This window comes from Trichechus manatus, unplaced genomic scaffold, assembly GCF_000243295.1.
Source record: "Trichechus manatus latirostris isolate Lorelei unplaced genomic scaffold, TriManLat1.0 scaffold00010, whole genome shotgun sequence".
Lineage (NCBI taxonomy): Eukaryota > Metazoa > Chordata > Mammalia > Sirenia > Trichechidae > Trichechus > Trichechus manatus.
The window spans coordinates 10,030,760-10,051,495 of NW_004443946.1; the positions used below are offsets into that span (position 1 = coordinate 10,030,760).

The 20,736-nt window shown below is 41.1% G+C and overlaps 1 protein-coding gene across 2 annotated transcripts in view; it reads right to left on the reverse strand.

Annotated features, from left to right (window-relative positions):
• Window positions 1-20,736, reverse strand: part of ARMH4 (armadillo like helical domain containing 4) — a 144,267-nt gene that overhangs the window by 82,139 nt on the left and 41,392 nt on the right. For both annotated transcript variants that reach the window (XM_004370897.3, XM_023726227.1), the window contains exon 4: window positions 9,696-9,950. In XM_004370897.3, coding sequence (XP_004370954.1) covers window positions 9,696-9,950 — 255 coding nt within the window. The remainder of the gene's footprint in view (window positions 1-9,695; window positions 9,951-20,736) is intronic.

Here is a 20,736-nt window from a genome sequence, read left to right on the forward strand (position 1 = left end):
CTTCCCCCACCCGCCCCTGCCTGCTTCAACCCACCAGCTCCCACAACACCATTTCTTATTTGATTTTATTTTGTTTGGTTTTTTTCCTTCTCTCCCACACAGCCCCATAAGCCACCTCCCCCCCTTCCCACTGGACTATGCTGCACCACAACAGCTAGAGAGCCACTGGCCTGCTGCTTTCTGCCTCCCACCTAGCCCCATATGTCACCTCCTCCCACTTCCTGCAAGCCCCCAGATATGCCCCGGCTCCATTCACTGGCTACCCACTTTTTTTTCTTTCTGTCTCTTTTCTTATCTTTGTTCCCACACATAGCCCCATACCCCACCCCCTCTTCCCGCCAGTTCTCACTATGCTGCTGTGGCTACAGCATCACCGGCTCAGTCCTGAAGCCCTGCTGGGCCTGCACTGCCCCTCTCCTCCTGTCACTTAACCAACTGCTGAATGGAGGGAAGTGTGCCCATACCACTCCCCATTCAACAACCCCACCATCTGGTGAGGGACTGTGAATGCTCCTGCACCACTGGACCAACATCAGGAGGCAGACAGTGCCTGCCCAGTCCATACTCAGCCATCTCACCAAACCAGTGTACAGCCAAGTGGGCTCATCCTGCCTGCTGCTGCCCTGCCCACCTGGAAAGGAGGTGAGAGCTATCATGTCCACAGATGAGCAAGCAGCAAATCACGCCTGGCCCACCCGCCATGATACATCAAAATAAAACAAAAGCAAGAGAGACAAATGGCATACAATCAATAAATAAAGAAAATAATACCTTAATGTCTCGGAGACAGCTGACAATATCAAAACATATAAAAAAGCTGGACAAGATGGCTCCAGCAAATAGCAAAAATAAATAACCAGATGATCTTCTGGTACAAGAAAAGGTAGTGGAACTACCTGATATGAAATTCAAAAGAGTAATATTTAGGGCTCTCCAAGAGATTAGGAAAAAGATGAAGAAAAACACAGACAAAACCAAGGATAAAATAGACAAAGTCATGGAAAACACAGACAAAATCAACCACATAATCAAAATCAAGGAAAACACAGACAAAGCAATAGAATAATTCAGGAAACTAATACAAGAACAAAATGTCAAAATATATAAACAATTAGAGATCATATAAAAACAGCAACTAGAAATCCAAAAGATAAACAACAAAATTTCAGAAATGGACAACTCAACACAAGGTTTTAGGAGCAAATATGCAACAATGGAAGACAGAATCAGTGAGATTGAAGACAAATCCCTGAACATCACTTTGACAAAAAAACAGAGAAAAGAATGAAGAAAACCTAAGAATTATGTGGGACACAATCAAAACCAAAAATTTGCACATTATTGATTATTGGAGTTCCAGAATGGGGAGAAAATGGAAAACACAGAGAAGATTGTTGAAGATTTTCTGGCAGAAAACTTCACAAGTATCACAAAAGACAAAAAGCTGACCATCTAAGAAGTTCAATGAACTCCAGATAGGACAGACTCCAAAAGAATGTCACCAAGACATATCATAATCACACTTGTCAAAACTAAAGACAAAGAAAGAATCCTGAGAGCAGCTCAAGAAAAACGAAAAGTCACTTACAAAGGGGAAACAATAAGGCTAAGCTCTGATTACTCAGCAAGAACTATGCAGGCAAGAAGGCTATGATATGACATATATAAAACCTTGAAAGAAAAACACTGTCAATCAAGAATAATATATTCTGCAAAACTATCTCTAAAATATGATGGCAAATTAGGACATTTCCAGATAAACAGAAATTAAGGGAATTTGTAAAAACCAAACTAAACTTACTAGAAATATTAAAGAAATCCTTCAGTTAGAGAACCAACAACATCAGACAACAACAGGAGTCTAAGACACAGAACAGCATCAGACAGATATCAACTAAGGTAAAGAACTCTTAATAATAAAACAAAGCTAAAACACTTAAAACAGGGAAACAGAGACATCAGTCTATAAGTAATGACAAAGTTAAAACAATAAAAGGGGGACTAAACAGTGTAGGTATAGAACTTCCAAATGGAGAGGAAGTCAAGGCGATGTCAAGTAATAAAAGACTGGTTCAAACTTAAGAAGATAAGGGTAAATTTCAAGGTAATCACAAAGAAATTTAACAAATGTATTCATCAGAATAAAAAAGAAGAAAAACAATGTCTCAGTAAACACAAAATCTATAATAACAAAAGAAAAGAAAACAAAATCCACAAACAAAAGGAACTCAGCATAGGAAGTAAGAGGAACAAAGAAAACGTTAGCACCACAAAAAAAAAGCACAACAATATGACAGTAATAAACTTATACCTGTTGATAATCACATTGAATGTAAATGGCTTAAATGAACCTGTAAAGAGACAGAGAGTGGCAGAATGGATAGAAAAGCACAACCCATCAATATGCTGTCTACAAGAGACACACCTTAGACACAAAGACAAAAATATACTAAAAATCAAAGGATGGAAAAAAATATCAAGCAAACAGTAACCAAAAAAGGGCAGGAATGGCAATGCTAATCTCAGATAAAATAGACTTTAAGGCCAAATCAACCATAAAAGACAAGGAAGGACTTTAATGATTAAAGGAACAATACACCAAGAAGACATAACCTTAATAAATATCTGCGACCCCAATGACAGGGCTCCAAAATACATAAAACAAACTCTAACAGCACTGAAAAGAGAAACATACAGTTCCACAATAATAGTAGGACACTTCAACACCCTACTCTTGGTACACTGAGAACCCAGAGTGGAAAGGGAAAGGGGAAGAGTGCTGACACATTGCAAGGATTGCAACTAATGTCACAAAAACAATTTGTGTATAAAATTTTTGAATGAAAAACTAATATGTGCTGTAAACTTCCACCTAAAACACAATAAAACTTTTAAAAATCATATTTAAAATAAAGATATTGATTTAACAAAATGGTCACAGGATTCTTAGAGCATAGAAGAGACCTAGATAAATATCATTTAACGGAGAAGAAAACAAAAACACAAAAATCACGGGTGATAGGCATGGTGACTGAAAGACCTCCACCTCCATCCATTCTACCAGCCCTGTGATCACATTCCCCTGGCCAATGATTGTTTAGAAATGGGCATTTGACCTAATCCCAGTCAATTAAGCGTACGAACAATTCTACTAGAGGATTCTGGGAAAAGCTTTCTCTCTCCTAAGAAAAAAAACAGTGAAAAGACAGTCTTGTCCCTTTCTCTGGGCAATGTTCTGTCTGAGTATTACACCTGAAACTGCTGCAGCCATTGCAACCATAAGGAGGCCAGTGGGGTCAAAGTGAACACACCAACGACGAGAGTGCAGCAAGATGGAAAGATCTTGGGTCACTGATGGCAGCGGAGCTGCTGAGTAAACTGACTTAGAATCTTTATCTCTGGACTTTTGTTTTGAGAGAAAATATATTTCTTTACTGTTTAAACCTATTTAAATTAAAGTTTGTTACCTGAAGCTGAAGGCATCCTAATAGATATAGAAAGGAAAAGGATCACCAAGTGTTAATTACATCATAGGTGTTTAAACATTAATATGGCTGTGTTGCAAAGAGTGGGTATTCCAGCACACTTAATTGTGCTCATGAGGAACCTGTACATAGATCAAGAGGCAGTTGTTCGGACAGAACAAGGGGATACTGCGTGGTTTAAAGTCAGGAAAGGTGTGCATCAGGCTTGCATTCTTTCACCATACCTATTCAATCTGTATGCTGAGCAAATAATCTGAGAAACTGGCCTATATGAAGAAGAACAGGGCATCAGGATTGCAGGAAGACTCATTAACAACCCCGTTATGCAGATGACACAACTTTGCTTGCTGAAAGTGAAGAGGACTTGAAGCACTTACTGATGAAGATCAAAGACTATAACCTTCAGTATGGATTACACCTCAACATAAAGAAAATAAAATTCTCACAACTGGACCAATAAGCAACATCATGTTAAACAGAAAATATTGATGTTGTCAAGGATTTCATTTTATCTGGATCCACAATCGACACTCATGGAAGCAGCAGTCAAGAAATCAAAAGACACACTGCATTGGGCAAATCTGCTGCAAAAGACCTCTTTAAAGTGTTGAAAAGCAAAGATATCACCTTAAAGACTAAAGTGCGCCTGACCCAAGCCATGGTATTTTCAATCGCATTGTATGCATGCTAAAGCTGGACAATGACACCTTTGAATTGTGGTGTTGGCGAAGCATATTGAATATACCATGGACTGCCAAAAGAATGAACAAATCTGTCTTGAAAGAAGTACAACCAGAATGCTCCTTAGAAGCAAGGATCGCAAGAGTACGTCTTACATACTTTGGACATATTGTCAGAAGGGATCAGTCCCTGGAGAAGGACATCATGCTTGGTAAAGTAGAGGGTCAGCAAAAAAGAGGAAGACCCTCAACGAGATAGACTGACACAGTGGCTGCAACAATGGGCTCAAGCATAACAACGATTGTGAGCATGGAGCAGGACCAGGCAGTGTTTCGTTCTGTGGTACACAGGGTCACTGTGAGTCGGAACCGATGCAACAGCACCTAACAACAAGATGCCTATGTTAAGTCAACTTTGGTCATATTGACCTTACACTTTAAAAAGGACAATTATGTGATTTATTATAGCAACAGGATAAGAAGTGGTGTGGGTCACGGTGTCTGTTCTCTTTACACATTCTTGGCAATAAATTTGAAAATGAATGTGTTGAATCAGAGAAGAAATTTATTCTGCATATGCCAATAAAGAGCTTCCTACATGCCACTTAGGTCCCTGGATGGCATAAACAGTTTGCACTCAGCTACTAACTGAAAGGTTGGCGTCTGAATTCACCTAGTGGTGCCATGGAAGAAAGGCCTGGCAATCTACTTCCATAAGAATAAAAAACCCGTTGCCGCCAAACAGATTCCAACTCATAGTGACCCTATAGGACAGAGTAGAACTGCCCCATAGGGTTTCCAAGGAGGAGCTGGTGGATTCGAACTAATGATCTATTGATTAGCAGCTGAGCTTGTAACCACTGACCCACCAGGGCTCCTCCGTAAGATTACAGCCATTAAAACCCCAATGGAGCACAGTTCTACTCAGACACACATGGGGTCACCATGAATTGGAATCAACTGGAATGCAATGAATTTTTCAGGTTTACATACTACTTGCATTTTATCAGTTAATGTGCCTCAACCATAACTTGGAATTTTCACTCCTGATTCCCTCTATCCCTACAATTACCACAGTTCCACCTTCCTACAGCAAGATAAACTAAGCTCTGCTCCTCCAAAGCTTTAGTAGCAATGTATATTTAACAATGCAAAAAATAGAAACTCAGAGAATTTGAGGCCATGAATCCTCTGCTTTGCCTTACAAAGTCATCTAAGTTTTCTGCTTTTGTTGCTTCACAGGAAATGAGACTATAATCTATTCAAAGAGTTTGCATTATTTTTAGCCAATCCCAACTACCCACCCCAATCTGTTCATTTTTAAAAGTTTATATGGATTTAAGCATTTGCTTTGGAATATTATTCATATTACAAAACACGTGATAAAACATAAACAAATTAATTCATTTAAAAATAGGAATGAATTAAATAGGATTACCTTTTAAAGAATCTCTATGTTTGTGTTTTTATTGATTCATTTAGAAAAACACAGTTTATTTTACAATTTTCACATGTTGACACTGCTGCCATGTAGCTCTACTTTCTAAAATGACACTGCTCATGAAATACACAATGAAATCTGTATATTTCCAACCGCTGTTTTAACAAATTACCACAAACTTAGTGGTTAAAACAACACAATTCTATTGCTTAACAGTTCTGGAGGTCAGAAGTGTGAAATGAGTCCTGCAGAGCTGGCAGGTTCTTTCTGGAGGCTTTAGGAGAGAATCCATTCCCTTGCCTTTTCCAGCTTCTAGAGGCCACTCACATTCCATGGCTCATGGCTACATCACTCCAACCTCTGCTTCCATCATCACATCTCCTTCTCTGACTCTGACTCCCCTGCTTTCCTCTTATATGAATCCTTAGGATTACACTGGGCCCAAGCAGACAACCATCTCAATATCCTTAATTTAATCACACCAGCAAAGTAACTTTTGCCATGTGTGATGGCAAATTTTATGTGTCGCCATGGCTAGGCTATGGTTTGACCAAACACTAGACTAGTTGCTGTTCCATAACGTAATCTAATGAAATGTAATGTAACGTAATCACCTTTCATAATGTAATCTAATGTAATACACTCAATCAGTTGAAAAGGGAGTTTCCTTAGGATGTGTTCTGCCTCCAGACTAAAAATAGGTATTCTGGCAGGACTCACACTCTCTACTCTACTCTTTCTGTTGCCTGGACTATGGATCTTGGGATGCATGCCTGCAGAGGTCTCCAGCCTGCTGCCTTCCCTACGTATTTTGGGCTTGCCAGCCTCCCACAATCCCATGAGCAAGCAGGAGTCTCCAGTGTGTCACCAGACCTACAGATTTTAGACTTGCCAGCCAAGAGAACCCTGACTAAAATACCATCTAATATAACGTATTCACAGGTTCTGGACATTAGGACACAAGCTTCTTCAGGGAGCCTTTATTCTACCTACCACAAAATCCATCACAAATAGAGAAGGCTTTCCACTGTTTCACCTGACTTGAGAGTATTTAGGAAGCTGTATCAATTAATACTGATCCAGAAGCTGTTACTGGTTTTGAGTTATTGATCCTAGGAGATATTCCTATCCGCCCAAGAAAGGATGGTGAGCTAATAAAATGCTAGACCCAGACACTAATCAAACACAGTCTTCCCACAGTGGGAAAGAGCTGGAACAGCTTGAAAGATTTATTCCTTGTTTTGGTTCCCAGGAAGCCTACAATGCTAAAAACATGTTGACAAAATGAATTTATAGACAAAAGAAGTTAAAAGATAAGAGGCACTCAGGGATATAGCGGACTGTAAGAAAAATCTGGTATTAAAAAAAAAGACGGGTAAATCACTTCTAAAAGCACAACAAATCACTAAATTGGTATCACTAATTTAAGAAGCATTAACAGTGCACAGGGGAAAGGCGGGCAGAGCTGGAGGGGGATAATGGGCAGAACGGGGGAAAAATAGGACCATTTGGTCTGAGTCTCAAACCTGACATAGACTTAAAATTTAACTGCTATTAGCCAAAAACTGGAGACAATCCAAATGTTCATCAACAGGTGACCAGATAAACAAAATGTAATATATCCATACAGTTGAATGCTACTCAACAATAAAACGAAATGAAATGAAAGAAGGCAGACACAAAAGGGTACAGAAGATTCCGTTTATATAAAATTCTAGAAAATGCAAACTAATCTACAGGGACAAAAGTAGATCAGTGGTTGCCTGGGGGTGGGGACTACGGAAGGCATAGACAACAAAGGAAGGAGCCCTGGTGGCACAGTGGTTAAGTGCTTGGCTGCAAACCGAAAGGTCAGTAGTTCAAACCCACCAGCTGCTCCGCAGGAGAAAGATGTGGCAGTCTGCTTCCGTAACGATTACAGCCTTGGAAACCCTATGGGACAGTTCTACTCTAGTAGAAGCAGTAGTTCAGCCAGTAGTCGAGTGTTTAACCATTTGCACTACCCAGGCACTCATAAGGTGATACTTCTAGAATTATATCTCAAGCCAAGACTTCTTTCCTGAATTCCAGACTCAAAATTCAGCATGTCCAGAAGTAGCTTATCATCTCCCCTAATATGCCAAACTCGCTTCTCTTCCTCTATTCCCTATCATCATCAAATGCATCACTATCTACCCAGTTTCCCAAGTTAAAAACCCAGAAGTCATCCTTAACTCTCTTTCTCTACCCGCCCCCCCAAATCAGTCACTTGTTGTGTGCCATCGAGTGGATTCCGACTTATAGTGACCCAGTCACTAAGACTCGTGATTAAAAAGCTCAGGTTGGCTCCTTTCTCTCCATCCTGCTACCTCTGCCTTCCTCTGGGTTTTCATTTCCTACATGGACTATTTCATTAATCTCATAAATGGCTTTTTGGCATCAGAGCCCTTCGTATGCCGCCCTTGCTTACCCTTACAGCCTCATCTGCTGCCATGTCTCCTAAAGCGTCCTTTTACCCACTTGTAATGGTCTTTGCCCACCCACCAGTATGTGTCATGCTCTTTCATCTTTCTACTGCCTTTATGCATGTTCTTTCTTCGTCCTCCTACCCTCCAAGCTATCTCCTACCTATAAAGTGACAACTCTGACCACTCTCAGCTAACCTAAATGGCCCCCTTCTACATTGCTGCTCTGCCCTCTTACAACCTACTTTTATTATACAACTCATCCATAGTGCACTGAAATCTTTGTGAAATGAGCTCTGCTGTAGGTGAAAGAAGGCACTGCCTTGTTTATCCCTGTGTCCCTAATGCCTGGCACAGAACCAGGAAGATAGCGCTGCTAAATTAGGTTTGCTGGCTAAATCAATTACCCAAATCTAAAGGATTCAAAGAACCCTACAAAGGTATAGAAGATGGCATTAAACACCCCCATTCATGTTTCTTTAGTGCTAGAGATTATGAAAAGAATTCCTTGTTAGATCACAAGCCTTTAAAGGTCTTACCAATTCTAATTTCAGCTTTACAAAAAAAAGGATTTGTTTTAAACTACACAATCACATCATAAACAGATGCTGCAATTCTCCCACTCCATACTTGCTTTAATGCACTCACCCTCTCTCACTGCTGATCTAAAAGAGAATTGTCATGAGTTGAGAGAAAAACGATCTTTAAGAAGTCATGCATAATAGGATTCTAAACTGGAAGCTTCAATTGAGACACAAATATAAACTAGACATGATATTCCAAAGGGAGGCCCTAGACCAACATTCAGTTTTTTCAATGAAATACCCTAAAACTGGTTATATGACTCTTTAACCTAACTTCTGCTACACTGAAGGAATAAAAGGGCCTAACTTTAGAGACTAAGAACTTTAGAGAGGGGATTTCTTTGGAGAAGAAGCCACTTCACCTCAGGTCAAGAGAGTGAGGTCTCCAGGAAGCACTGAGAATCCAATATGTGTCTCCTTCTGAAAAATCCAAGCAAGAGACAGGCTGGGGAGTGCAGAGTTGTGGTCAGCCTGCGTTCTCAGAGGCTATCACTGCAAATGTGAGCCATGCACAGGAGAGTAAGTGTGGGGCTGTCTGGACACTCTAACTACTAGAATGCGACTGCATTTGACAATGACAATCAACCATAAGAATGAGCAGAAAAGGCACGGGGCTAGCCAAATGCTCACCCAGGGGAAGAATTCCCTTGAGTGTATAAATTCTAAAAAGACAGAGGGCGACAAAATACATTTGTTTTATAGTCAAGTCCATTCATGCTGCTTGCTTGGCACATAGGTTACACACATCTCCTCCCCATTTGAAAGTCCTCCTAAAACCTACAACTGTCTTCCTGCTGGGATAGATGGAATTCCTTCCAAGATCAGGTAACTGTGCTCTTCATGGGCAGTTTGGAGACTGTTTGGAGCCTAGCTTTTAAGAGCATAAATATAAACATACTGAAGAAATAACTGGTAACTCTTTCACGAATGAACCACCCATAAACATAAACGGAAAATTCACTTTACATCATGACTGACGCCAGTGAAGGAAAGCTGTACCCTAGAAAAGTAAGAGCAGAGAACAGAGGGAAAGAGGAAAGGAAAGCCCCCGTGACTCTTACCCAGGCCCTGATTCTGCTGTTCCCACTCGATGGCATCTGGCACCTGGTAGGTGGCTCCCTCCAATGGGCCCAGGTTTCCCTGCTCTATGCCAGGTTCCTGGGATGTGACACCAGGGAGAGTAAACCCAGGCAGTTCAGTATCACTGTCCAAGCTCTCATCCAGGAAGTCTGCATCTTTGTCTTCCTCATCTTCCTCCTCGTCTTCTTCTTCTTCATCCTCTTCCTCTTCATCCTCTTCATCCTCATCTTCTCCCTCTAGGCAAAAAGAAATCAGAGGAAAAAATGAAGAAATAACAAAGAGAATAGGCTCACACAAATGAATCTTTTGAAACAATCCAAACACTACAAAGTAATCCTGCTTGGCCTTTTTAAACAAACTGTATGGCCAAAATTGTGCAACGTGAGCTTTGTGGCATTATGAGTCCACCAAATACCCTATATTTTCAGCTTTCAAAATCACTGTTATGTCAGACAATTACCACACATCATATTTATTGGGGGCCAAAGTTCAGGTAATATAAATTATAATTAAAGTCATATTTACAAGAGTAGAAAACCTGCCTTCTTAAAGGTTTATCAGTTAGAAAGCACACGGAAATAGTAACAGAACTTAAAGGGAGTTGTTCTAATCCCTTTATAGCTCATAATACAAAACAAGGGGATTCATTATTTTGGCATGCTTTTCAGTCTCTTCTTCTTCCACATCTGTGACTAGCGCCTGCAGCAACATTAAGTGAAAGGTACACAAATTCACTCTTAGATCCTGTTCTCCTTAGAGAGGAGTGACCCAAGGAACTGGAAACAACTGCATCAACTTTCTCAGTCCAGCTCTAAAGGGAAATGGGATATTGATCCAGGACAATCAGAAATGCAACAGTTAGAAATATCATTATCATCAGCATAAGAGTTAACTTATACAATCTGCCATTCTCAATGCCTCGAGTGGAGTAGGTTTAGGGAACATGTTGTGTGCCGTTGAGTCAATTCTGACTCATAGCGACCCTACATGACAGAGTAGAACTGCCCCAAAGGGTTTCCTAGACTGTATTCTTTATGGGAGCAGATTGCCAGGTCTTTTCTCCCAATGAGCTGCTGGTGAGTTCAAACCACCAACTTTTTGGCTAGCAGCTGAGTGCTTAATCATTGTGCCACCAGGGAACATAAGATCCTCAATTTCATTTTGCTTCACCAATTTTAAGCTTCTAGAAGACTTCATGGCCCTACTCTCACCATGGATGCACCCCTGAATTCCCTGATGGGAGCCATGCAGCTTGTTGAAGCCCTTCCCTTTGGTCACTCCTCTTGGTTCTCAACACAGGATTACTACAAGAGGAAACTCTCCTCAGATGGTGGACAGAAGGGAGAAGGGTGGACTAAAGCCACTCAAGAATTCTGGGACTCTCCTTTTCTGCTTCTAGACAATTTTCTCCACACATGCTCTTTTACATCTATCATTTAAAGGTTTTTTTTTTTTTCTTTTACTTTAGAAATATATTACCTCTAATCTTTTTATTCTAAAATTATACGTCTTTTAACTTTGTAGGACTTAATATCTGCCATTATTCCAAAAATTCAACACATATTTTTTGAGCACCTAATAGGTCCCCTTCCAGGAACTGGAGATAGAGCAATAGTCTTTGCCCTCGTGGAGCCGACTTTCTACTCAGGTAGGCATACAGTAAACAAACAGATACACAAATAGACACATAATATAATGTTACACTGTGATTAAAACTGGCAAGAAAACAGATAATGACCAAAAACAAAAACCCGTTGCCGTCGAGTCAATTCTGACTCACAGTGACCATACAGGACAGAGCAGAACTGCCCCATAGGTTTCCTAGGCTGTAATCTTTACAGGAGCAGATTGCCAGGTCTTTTCTCCCATGAAGTGGCTGGCGGGTTCAAACAGCCATCCTTCCTAATAGCAGCTGAGCACTTAACCACTGTGCTACCAGGGCTCCTTACAGATAATGACAGGCACTGCTATTTTAGATGGGGAGATCAGGGAAAGCTTTTCTGACAAGCCAAAGTTTGAACAGAGACTGGACCAAAATACTGAATTCTCTTGTTTAATTTAGGTCAGTATCTGCAGGAAGAAGAGCATTCTGGGCAGGAGAAACAGCAAACACAAAGGCTTTGAGGCAAGTGTGCGCTTGCTGTGTTCAAAGAATGGCAAAGACAACCACTGGGCTGGGGGAAAGGCAGAAAGGAGAGAATGGCAAGAAATGAACTAGGAGGGGTAGGCAGGGACTAGATCACATAGGCCCTTTGTAAGCCTTAATAAAGCCTTCGGATTTTATTCTAAATATGACAGGAAGACACTGGAGGTTTTGCACAGGAGAGAAATACAATCTGGCTTACATTTTTAAAGGATGACTCTGGCTGCAGGATAGAGAAGAGACTACAATGGAGCAAGAAAAGAAGTAGGAAGACCCACTAGGCTATTTCAAAACCCAAGGAACAGATAATGGTACTCTGGACTAGGGTATAGTCCTGGAAGAGGTGATAGGTGGTGATATTTTGGATTTAAGTTGAAAGTAGAGCCCTGATACTATGAGATGTGGGATGAAGAAATGAGTTAAGGCTGATTACAAGATGTCAGGCCTGAGCAACTGGGTAAATAGTGGTATTATTTACTGAAAATGAGAACCAGAGGACAGAGAGCGAACTCAAGAATTTTATTTGAGATATATTAATTTTGTGATGGTTATGCCTATAACATCCAGATGAGACGTTGGAAATCTAGAAGGTCACAGATGAGCTAAAAATTTGAGAATCACCAACGTATAAGTAATATTTAAAGCCTTGAGATTGGCTGAGAGCAGCAAAAAACAAGCAGTCCAGGGTCAACCAGCATTTAGAGGGTGGCCAGCAGAGGGAGCCCCAGCAAAGAAAACGGGAGTGACCACTGAAGTGGGGGAAAAAAACCAAGAGTATGGTATCCTGTGAATAAAGCATCTCTGAGAGGCTAAGAGACAGAGAATGTCCCTCTGGCTTTGACACTTTGGAAATCATTAGTGACCTTAGCAAAAGCTGTGTCAGTGCAAGGGTAGAGACAAAAACCAGATTGGAGAGGTTTAAGAGAAAATTAGAAAAGAGGAAGTAGATACACCAAATATATTTAAAAAAAAAAAAAGAAAAACCTTACAAGAAATTTGGCTAAAAAACAGAACAGGGAAATACGTAGCTGGAGGGAGATATAGGGTCAAGGGTAAATTCTGTAAAATAGGAAATACTAGAATTTATTTAGGAGTTCCTGGGTTGTACAAACAGTTAATGCACTCAGTTGCTAACCAAAAGGTTGTGAGTTCCAGGCTACCCAGAGGCACGTCAGAAAAAAAGCCTGGTGGTCCACTTCTGAAAAATCAGCCATTAAAAACCCTATGGAGCACAGTTCTACTCTAACGCACACGGGGTCGCCATGAGTCGGAGCTGACTCCACAGCAACTGGTCAGTCAGAATTTATTTGTAAGCTAATGAATAAGATCTGATGCAAAGGGGAAAACTGATGATGCAGGAAAGAAGGGACAACAGCTGCAGCAATGTCCTGGTGGAGATGCAGTACTGCATGGTGGCCACAAACTTGGACTCTGGAGTCACACAGACTTATTATGGCTGTGTGATTTTGGACAAGTTACTGAATTTCCCTGTGCCTCTGTTTCCTCATCTGTAAAACTGGTATCATATCCACCACATAGGCTGGTTGTAAGGATTACATTAGTTAATATATAAAGTACTTAGAACTAAGCCTGGCACATAGTGGCCATTATACAAGGTTCACTTCTTTACTATTACTGAGAGGAAATAGGATCCGGTGTGCAAGTAGAAGGACTATCTCAGATACATCTTACTCTGCAACAGGGGGGAAGGCAAAGACAATGGGCACAGATGCAGAGAAGTGGGTAGATTCGGTGGTGGGAATGTGTGAAAGTTATCTTATTGTTTCTTCTATTTTCTCAGTCAAGTAAGAAACTGGAAAGGAAAAGAGAAATGTTGGAGGTTTAAGGTGAGAGGAGAAAGTGTGAAACAGTCATCTTGGATAGTAGTCACGTGAATTACCAAGGAAATGTGGTAGGACTGCCCGGCAGCCCGATGGTCCTGCTGGAGATTTGACATCATAAATTTAAAGTAAGACCCATTAAAATGGTTGTGTGTTTTTCTCCCACCACATTCAGCTGCTTGGGTGCAGGCATGAAGTGGAATAGGCAGAAAGATTTAACTAGCAGCAAGTTTTGCTAGGAAAGCTCAGTTGGAGTGGGGGAGTTAATGGGGTGTGAAGGGACTCTAATTAAAGAGAACTTGGGGAGGAGACTGGGTAGAGAAAAAGTGATGGGATCAATGGATTATCGAGAAAACTATCAGGGATCATCAAGACTATTGGAGGGCTCTACTGACTTTCCTCCTGTAGACAGAAATTGATCATGGGCTAAAAAGAGCCTTTCTTGATTTTTGAAGCATTATAAAATCACTTTTAGTTCCCTTTCCTCTCCACTAACCTAAGAGGTTTATAACTGATGGAATAATTCTGACAATATAATACAGATCCCCCAGGAATGTAAAGGCAAAGCCAGGGCTAGCCCCTGAGGTTTCAGTTCATTACTGAACCATTGTCCTGTGACCATGACTACTCACCAAGGACAACTTCTACTTGCTCCTCAACTTCTTCAGTTAATTCCTCCCCTTAAAGTATACAACTATCAAAAAAGTGAAAGGGGCCTCAGAATGCATCTTACTCCATCATTTTGCATCCCAAAGACAGGGCTGCATCTAAACAAGTCTAAGCCAACAAGAAGGTTGCCACCTTCATATGATTTTGGAAAACACTGCTAGGGTCACGGTGTCTCATAATATCTTCCACACTCACGCACCATGGTATGGCCTTCCCCCTCCTCCTTGTCCTGAAATGCTCAAAATAAGATGTCTTCCTCTGGGTCAGACAATAAAACTGAAGAGTATTCTCTCCAAAAACACCCTATCGACTAGTGTACAATTTACCTGGAAAGGAAAGAAGGACTCTGATTTACATGTGGGTGAAAGAGGAAAGCCTTCTTTCTCTTGGTGCCACCAATCCCCATCCTTCAGCACAAAGCAATTTATAAGACTGAAGATATGGCTATAGAAAAAGGAAGCTTCAGTGACTGAGTAGAGAGGATGGGAGGAATACAGGCCTCACAGGAATGAGATTTCTTTTAATCTAGCCTTATTCTCTCATTATGTTTTCTGCCAGTGAATTGTCTTATTTCTTAGGAGGCTACACTTATTTTGTGGTTGTTAAACATCCTTAGTAGTATGTCATCTTACCCTGCTGTAATTACCAGTGCAACGCTGACTACTCTTACAGGCCAGTAACAAAAAATGTATAGACATCTTTCCTCATTAGCGAAATGATGTATTTTATAGCAGCTTGACTCAGAGATATGGAAAAGTATTGGATAAAGGGTAGTTTTGTTCTCGGTTGTATCACCAATGACCAGTGTAGTGCTTGGCAATCAGCACGGCTCAATAAGTATTTGTTGAATGAATGAATAAATAAATGAATGCATAAATAATGAGACAGATGCACATTTTTAACAACAGCCTAATTCTAAAGAAACACAGAGTAGCATTTAAAAAACAATCAATAACACATCCCTGAGGAATCTTGAGCAGCACAAAGGCATGAGACCAACAGGTGGAAAATAAACTAGAGTTCTATTCATTTCCCATTCATAAAAACTAAAGAGAAAATTATTTGTTTCAGCTAGTCTCTTAACTAGTTACACCCAAGAGAAATACTGATGTCATGAACGTCTCTGAATACAAAGGACAATGACATGTCACAAACATTCAGCAAATGAAACTTCTGCCAAAAACAATAATGGATCCCTGCCCCCAAAGAACTGAAATCAAAGGAAGAAATCATTCAAATAACACAACCGGGCTATATTTAAAAGTTACAAGGTACTGCTTTCTGAATTTTGCAATTTTGTTTAAATAAACACCAAACTTAATTTTAGTTTCTCTGAACCCCCAAATAAGGATGTGGGTCAAGGGGAAAAACACAATTATTGAACATAAAGATGGCACAGAAAAAAAAAAATGAACCTCTGAGAAGAAGCGATCACTTTTGGTTTGCCAAGTATAACAGATACACCTCATAAATCAACATCCAGTGACTGTGCTTAAAGACTTGAAGTTGCATTTGTCCTGAGAATCCCTAAAACAACACTACAGCCCAGGAAGGAAAGGTTCAGAGAGTTCAGTTCTGGAACAGAAGGTGTACCTTTGTAACTTTTTCCTGGGTTGACTTAAACAGATTACTTCATAATACCACCAATAACAGTAATGCACCAGCAAGCAAAGGGATAGTAATGGTTTCTGAGTAACCATCTCTGTTGACAGCCACATCTTCCCACAACAGTGCAATGGTGTCACTCCCAAACACACATGATACATACTATGTAAAATTCCCTTTTCGCTCTTGTTGAGCCAGGGTCTCCTTGAATGCTCAGGGCATCCCACTGAATTCAGGATGCAGTCAGGCACTGACTGAAGTTCCTTGCCATGGAGCTAATAGATTTTTCCATAAGATTCTTACCAAGCTTGATCACTTGGGATTAATCTGATGCTATTGCTAGCATGTCCACTGTCAAGAATTCTGACACCTAACAGTGCAAAACCTGATTCAAGTGTCAGCCAAAAACCTAACTTAGGTGTCTGAACTGTAGACAGCTCAGCGTGCAACGAGGACTAGGAGCTGGCTCAAGAGCTGATGGTTGTGCTTGAACTGAATTGAAAGAGTTGAAATTAAAACTATAAAACGTTAAACAGAAATGTCAGGTATCAGTGTCACATGGCCAAGAGATGCCCAGTCATATTTAGTGTGTCCCCAGCTTAAACAGAGAAATGTCCTGTTGCAAGCAGCAAGGGAAAAAGTGTGTTTGGATAGTCCCCTCTCTAAGCCAATTTTATCTGTGTGGCCACTCTCTGACAAATCCTTAACAGTTACTGCATAACACGTAACAACACTTTGTACTTGCATGGGGCTTTTCTTCTGAGGAATTCGAAATGCTTTTCAGGCATTATCTTCCAAACTTACATTGTTAGCTAGACAGGGAGCAAGTTTCCTAGGTTTTGTTTACTCACAGGCTACTCAGCTGGTGAAGTAACTGCCTTGGGTGCCTAAATATCACAGCAGAGCCTAAAATGGACTTGTTCAAATCCAGAATTTTTGACTCTCTAGGTCAGGAGTCCCTGGGTGGCGCAAACAGTTAAGCATTCACCTACTATTTGAAAGGCTGGCGGTTTAATCCCTCCCAGAGGTGCCTTGAAAGACAGGCCTGGAGATCTGCTTCTGAAAGATCACAGCCTTGAAAACCCTATAGAGCAGTTCTACTTGGCACACATGGGGTGGCTATGAGTTGGAATTGACTCAATGGCAACTAATAACAACAGGTCAGGTCTGTTTTCATTGAAAATGAAAATGTTCCTGCCTAAAGTTCCTAAAAACCAAGAGTTTTAATTTTGTTTGGGACAAAGGCTTTGAGTTAACTCCCAACAAAATCAACAGAAGATGTGGGAGATTTGCCCTATGGCTCCAGCCTGAGAAAGCTACATTCTGCTACAAAGTCCATTTGCTATTTGATTGGCAGTTCCCTCCAAAGGAGCTCAACTTTCATAATTCTACTTTTAACATCGCTTAGGCATTTTTAGACTTCCAGAAAATAGAGAACTACTTAGCATCCCCAGTCACTAGGGAAAAGGAAAGAGCCCTTGGTTAAGAATGTGTCATTCCAACAATTCAGGAATAGCAAGGATCAGAGCAGTAATACTTGTTCCTCAACATCACCTGTTTATCCTTAGCTTACAAGAATAGGATTTTACCTGTACCCTCTGTCTCTTTGGAACGACAAGGATTAATTTGTATTCTCATCTTTTGCTATTTACTCATTAGTTTTAAGTGCCAAATCTCTTTTCAGTGGCCTTTTTCTTTCCTTTACTAAGTTTAAAATTAAACCCAAGGTAAACAAAGCATGTGAAGAAGAAGAATGATCCAATGAAAAGAAACAGAGTAGCTTTGCTGGGCAAAGGCTCAATATGTATCAGTCTCTCTCCCAACTCCCCTGTGAAAGTAATGGCTCTGGGATATCCCAGTCGCATGATTTCTAAAAGAAACATCTGTTGTCATGTATTTTCCTGGGACAAGGCAATCAAAAGCCATTGTACAAAAATGATATCTACACATAAACAGCAGCGGAAGCACTGTGGATGGCACTGCTTTTATTTTCCAGACTTTTTTAACTTGAGCATCAAATTGTGCTCAACACCGGAAAGCCAGAAAAGAAAAAATTAAACTTGTCTTGAGGATATGAAGTGATTCTCCAGCAGATGGCTCTCTGGGATCAGAAGGGGCTGAGGAACCCCAGATGCTTTTGAAAAAACTGCAAAATCCAGCAGCTCACAATGTTAAGCTGATTTAAGAATTTATACAATCTTATTATATTTCTAAAATCTGACATATTCCTGCCAACTGAATGCCTTAATATTTTTATCATGCAATATTAGATATATACTAATATTGGTTAATTTCTCTTAGCACTTTGAAGACATTATTCCTGTCTTCTGGTTTCCATTTTTGCCGCTGTGAAGTCTGCTATCAGTCTAAATATTGTTCCTTTGTAGATAATCTGTCTTTTCCCTTAGGTAGTGTGATCATTAAGGTTGTATGTCAACTTGTCTGGGCCATGATTCTCAGTGGTTTGGCAGTTCTGATGTAGTTTGGCAGTTGTATAATGATATAATCACTTCCATGATGAGAACTGCTGTGAGTAGCCATTCAGTTGAAAGGGAGTTTCCTTGGGGGTGTGGCCTGCATCCAGTATAGGTGGACTTTCTGGCAAGGCTCATGGGCTTTTGCTTACTCAGGATCCTGCAGCTGGCTTCTGTTCATCTGATCTCCATTTCTTAGGACTTAAGCTAGCAGGTAACTTGCCATCTTGCCTGCCGATCTTGGGATTCACTGGTCTCCGCAGGCTGTAATCCAGAGGCCTGCTGTCAGACCTGCTGATCTTGGGTTCACCAGTCCCTGCAGCTACATGAGTCAGAAGAAGCGTCCAGCCTGACCCAAGGACATGGGACTTTCCAGCCTCTACAACTGCGTGAGCCATTTCCTTGATATAAATCTCTCTCTGTATATATTTATACACTTTACTGGTTTTACTTGTGTAGAGAACCCAGCCTAAGACAGGCGGTTTTTAAGATTTTTCCCTTTGTCTTCATTATTCTTCAATTTCACTATATTGTATCTAGGTGAGAATTTCTCTTTTTTAACTTTTTTTATTGAAGTACAACAAACAAATAAAAAAGTCAACAACCTGTAAATATACAGCTTAATAAACTATTAAAACTAAACAGACATGCACATCCACCACCCAGATAGAAAAACATTGCCACAGAAGTCCCCTTCAAGTCTCCATTACTATCCCGAAGGCAACCACTATCTTGCCTTCTAACACCATAAAAAAAAATAATAAAATCAAACCAGTTACCGTTGAGTCGATTCCAACTCATGGTACCCCATATGTGTCAGAGTAGAACTGTGTTCCATAGGGTTTTCAATGGCTGGTTTTTCAGAAGTAGATCACCAGACCTTTCTTCCAAGGCACCTCTGAGTGGACTCGAACCACAAACCTTTCAGTTAGCAGCCTAGCACTGAACCATTTGTGCCACACAGGAATTTCAGTCACTTATTAATTGTACATTTTTTGTGATTTTTATCTTTTATTTATTTTTTGGTTGAACTCTACTTTATTAGACTTACTGGAAGGAGAACATAAACAGTAGAGACATGTACTAATAGACCGCGTAAAGAATTAAACTCTCATCAGTACCATGCTTGGTTATAAATAGCTTTTATGTACTTTCAAAAGGCACTACTTTAGGGGGCAGGGCCAAGATGCTGGAGTAGTCAGATGCTTCCAGTGGATCCTCTTACAACAAAGACCCAAAAAAACAAGCGAATTGATTATATATGGCAATCTGGGAGCCCTGAACATCAAAGGCACAGTTGAGGAACCGGACTGAGTGGCAGGGGGAGGGAGAGATAGTTCGGAAGCAGCGAGGGCTGCCAGACCTGACCTGGCGAGAGCCTGAGCCTTTCAGGCTTGATCAGCTCGGGGGTGAGCAGTGAGGCAGGCAAGCGGCGGTGCTTGGGAGGCACATTTTCCACACCAGGAGAGACTCAGCACCAGAGAGTCTACACGGCCACCCAGAGCCAGTGAGAACAGCCCTGGATTGGCAAAAGATAAGTACTTGCATACAGCCTACCACGTAAATCAAAAACACCCCCCTTAGGGAAAAACCTCTCTCCCATTTACCTCCCCGCTCCCTGCTCTGCACTGGGTCCCAGACCAGCTTTGGCAATCACCGAGTACCCTGGACCAGAAGCAGGATCTGTCACATGCCCAGAGCCATTCTCCCTGCCTTGGAGAGTGAACAAATTAATAAACAGAGGAAAAAATACACTGATGGCTCCTCTAAGCCAGGGACCCAGGGCAGGTACAGCTCCTTAGACTAGGCAGAGGCATAATGGATCCACTGAGATTGAGTGCCATTCCCCCTGCATAGACTTGTGTGGGCCCATCTCAACAGCATAGGCCCTAATTACAGCAGTACAACAGGGTATATACCGGAAGTCTAACTTCAACTGTTTCAGCTGTGAAGTGGCAGGTTCTTGACATTTGACACTGCTCTGCCCATTAAGCAGGGTCTTCACCTACCCACATCAGGGGCCTGAGGACTGGTGGCTCCACCCATGCCACCTAGCCACCTGTGATAGGGGCCCATGAATAAAAGGTGACCCCCAATCCTTACAGCCAACAGCATTAGGTGCTCATAGTCTGGCTGCAAAACCCACCCACCTACGTGCTCTACGGAACAGGGACACACCTTCCTCCTGGACACTCAGGGGTGGCCATCAGCCCCCTGCCTTGCTCAGAGTATGTCCCCCTGCTGCAGCCAGATGCCTGTGCCTACACCAATCACCCATGCCTGTCTAGGA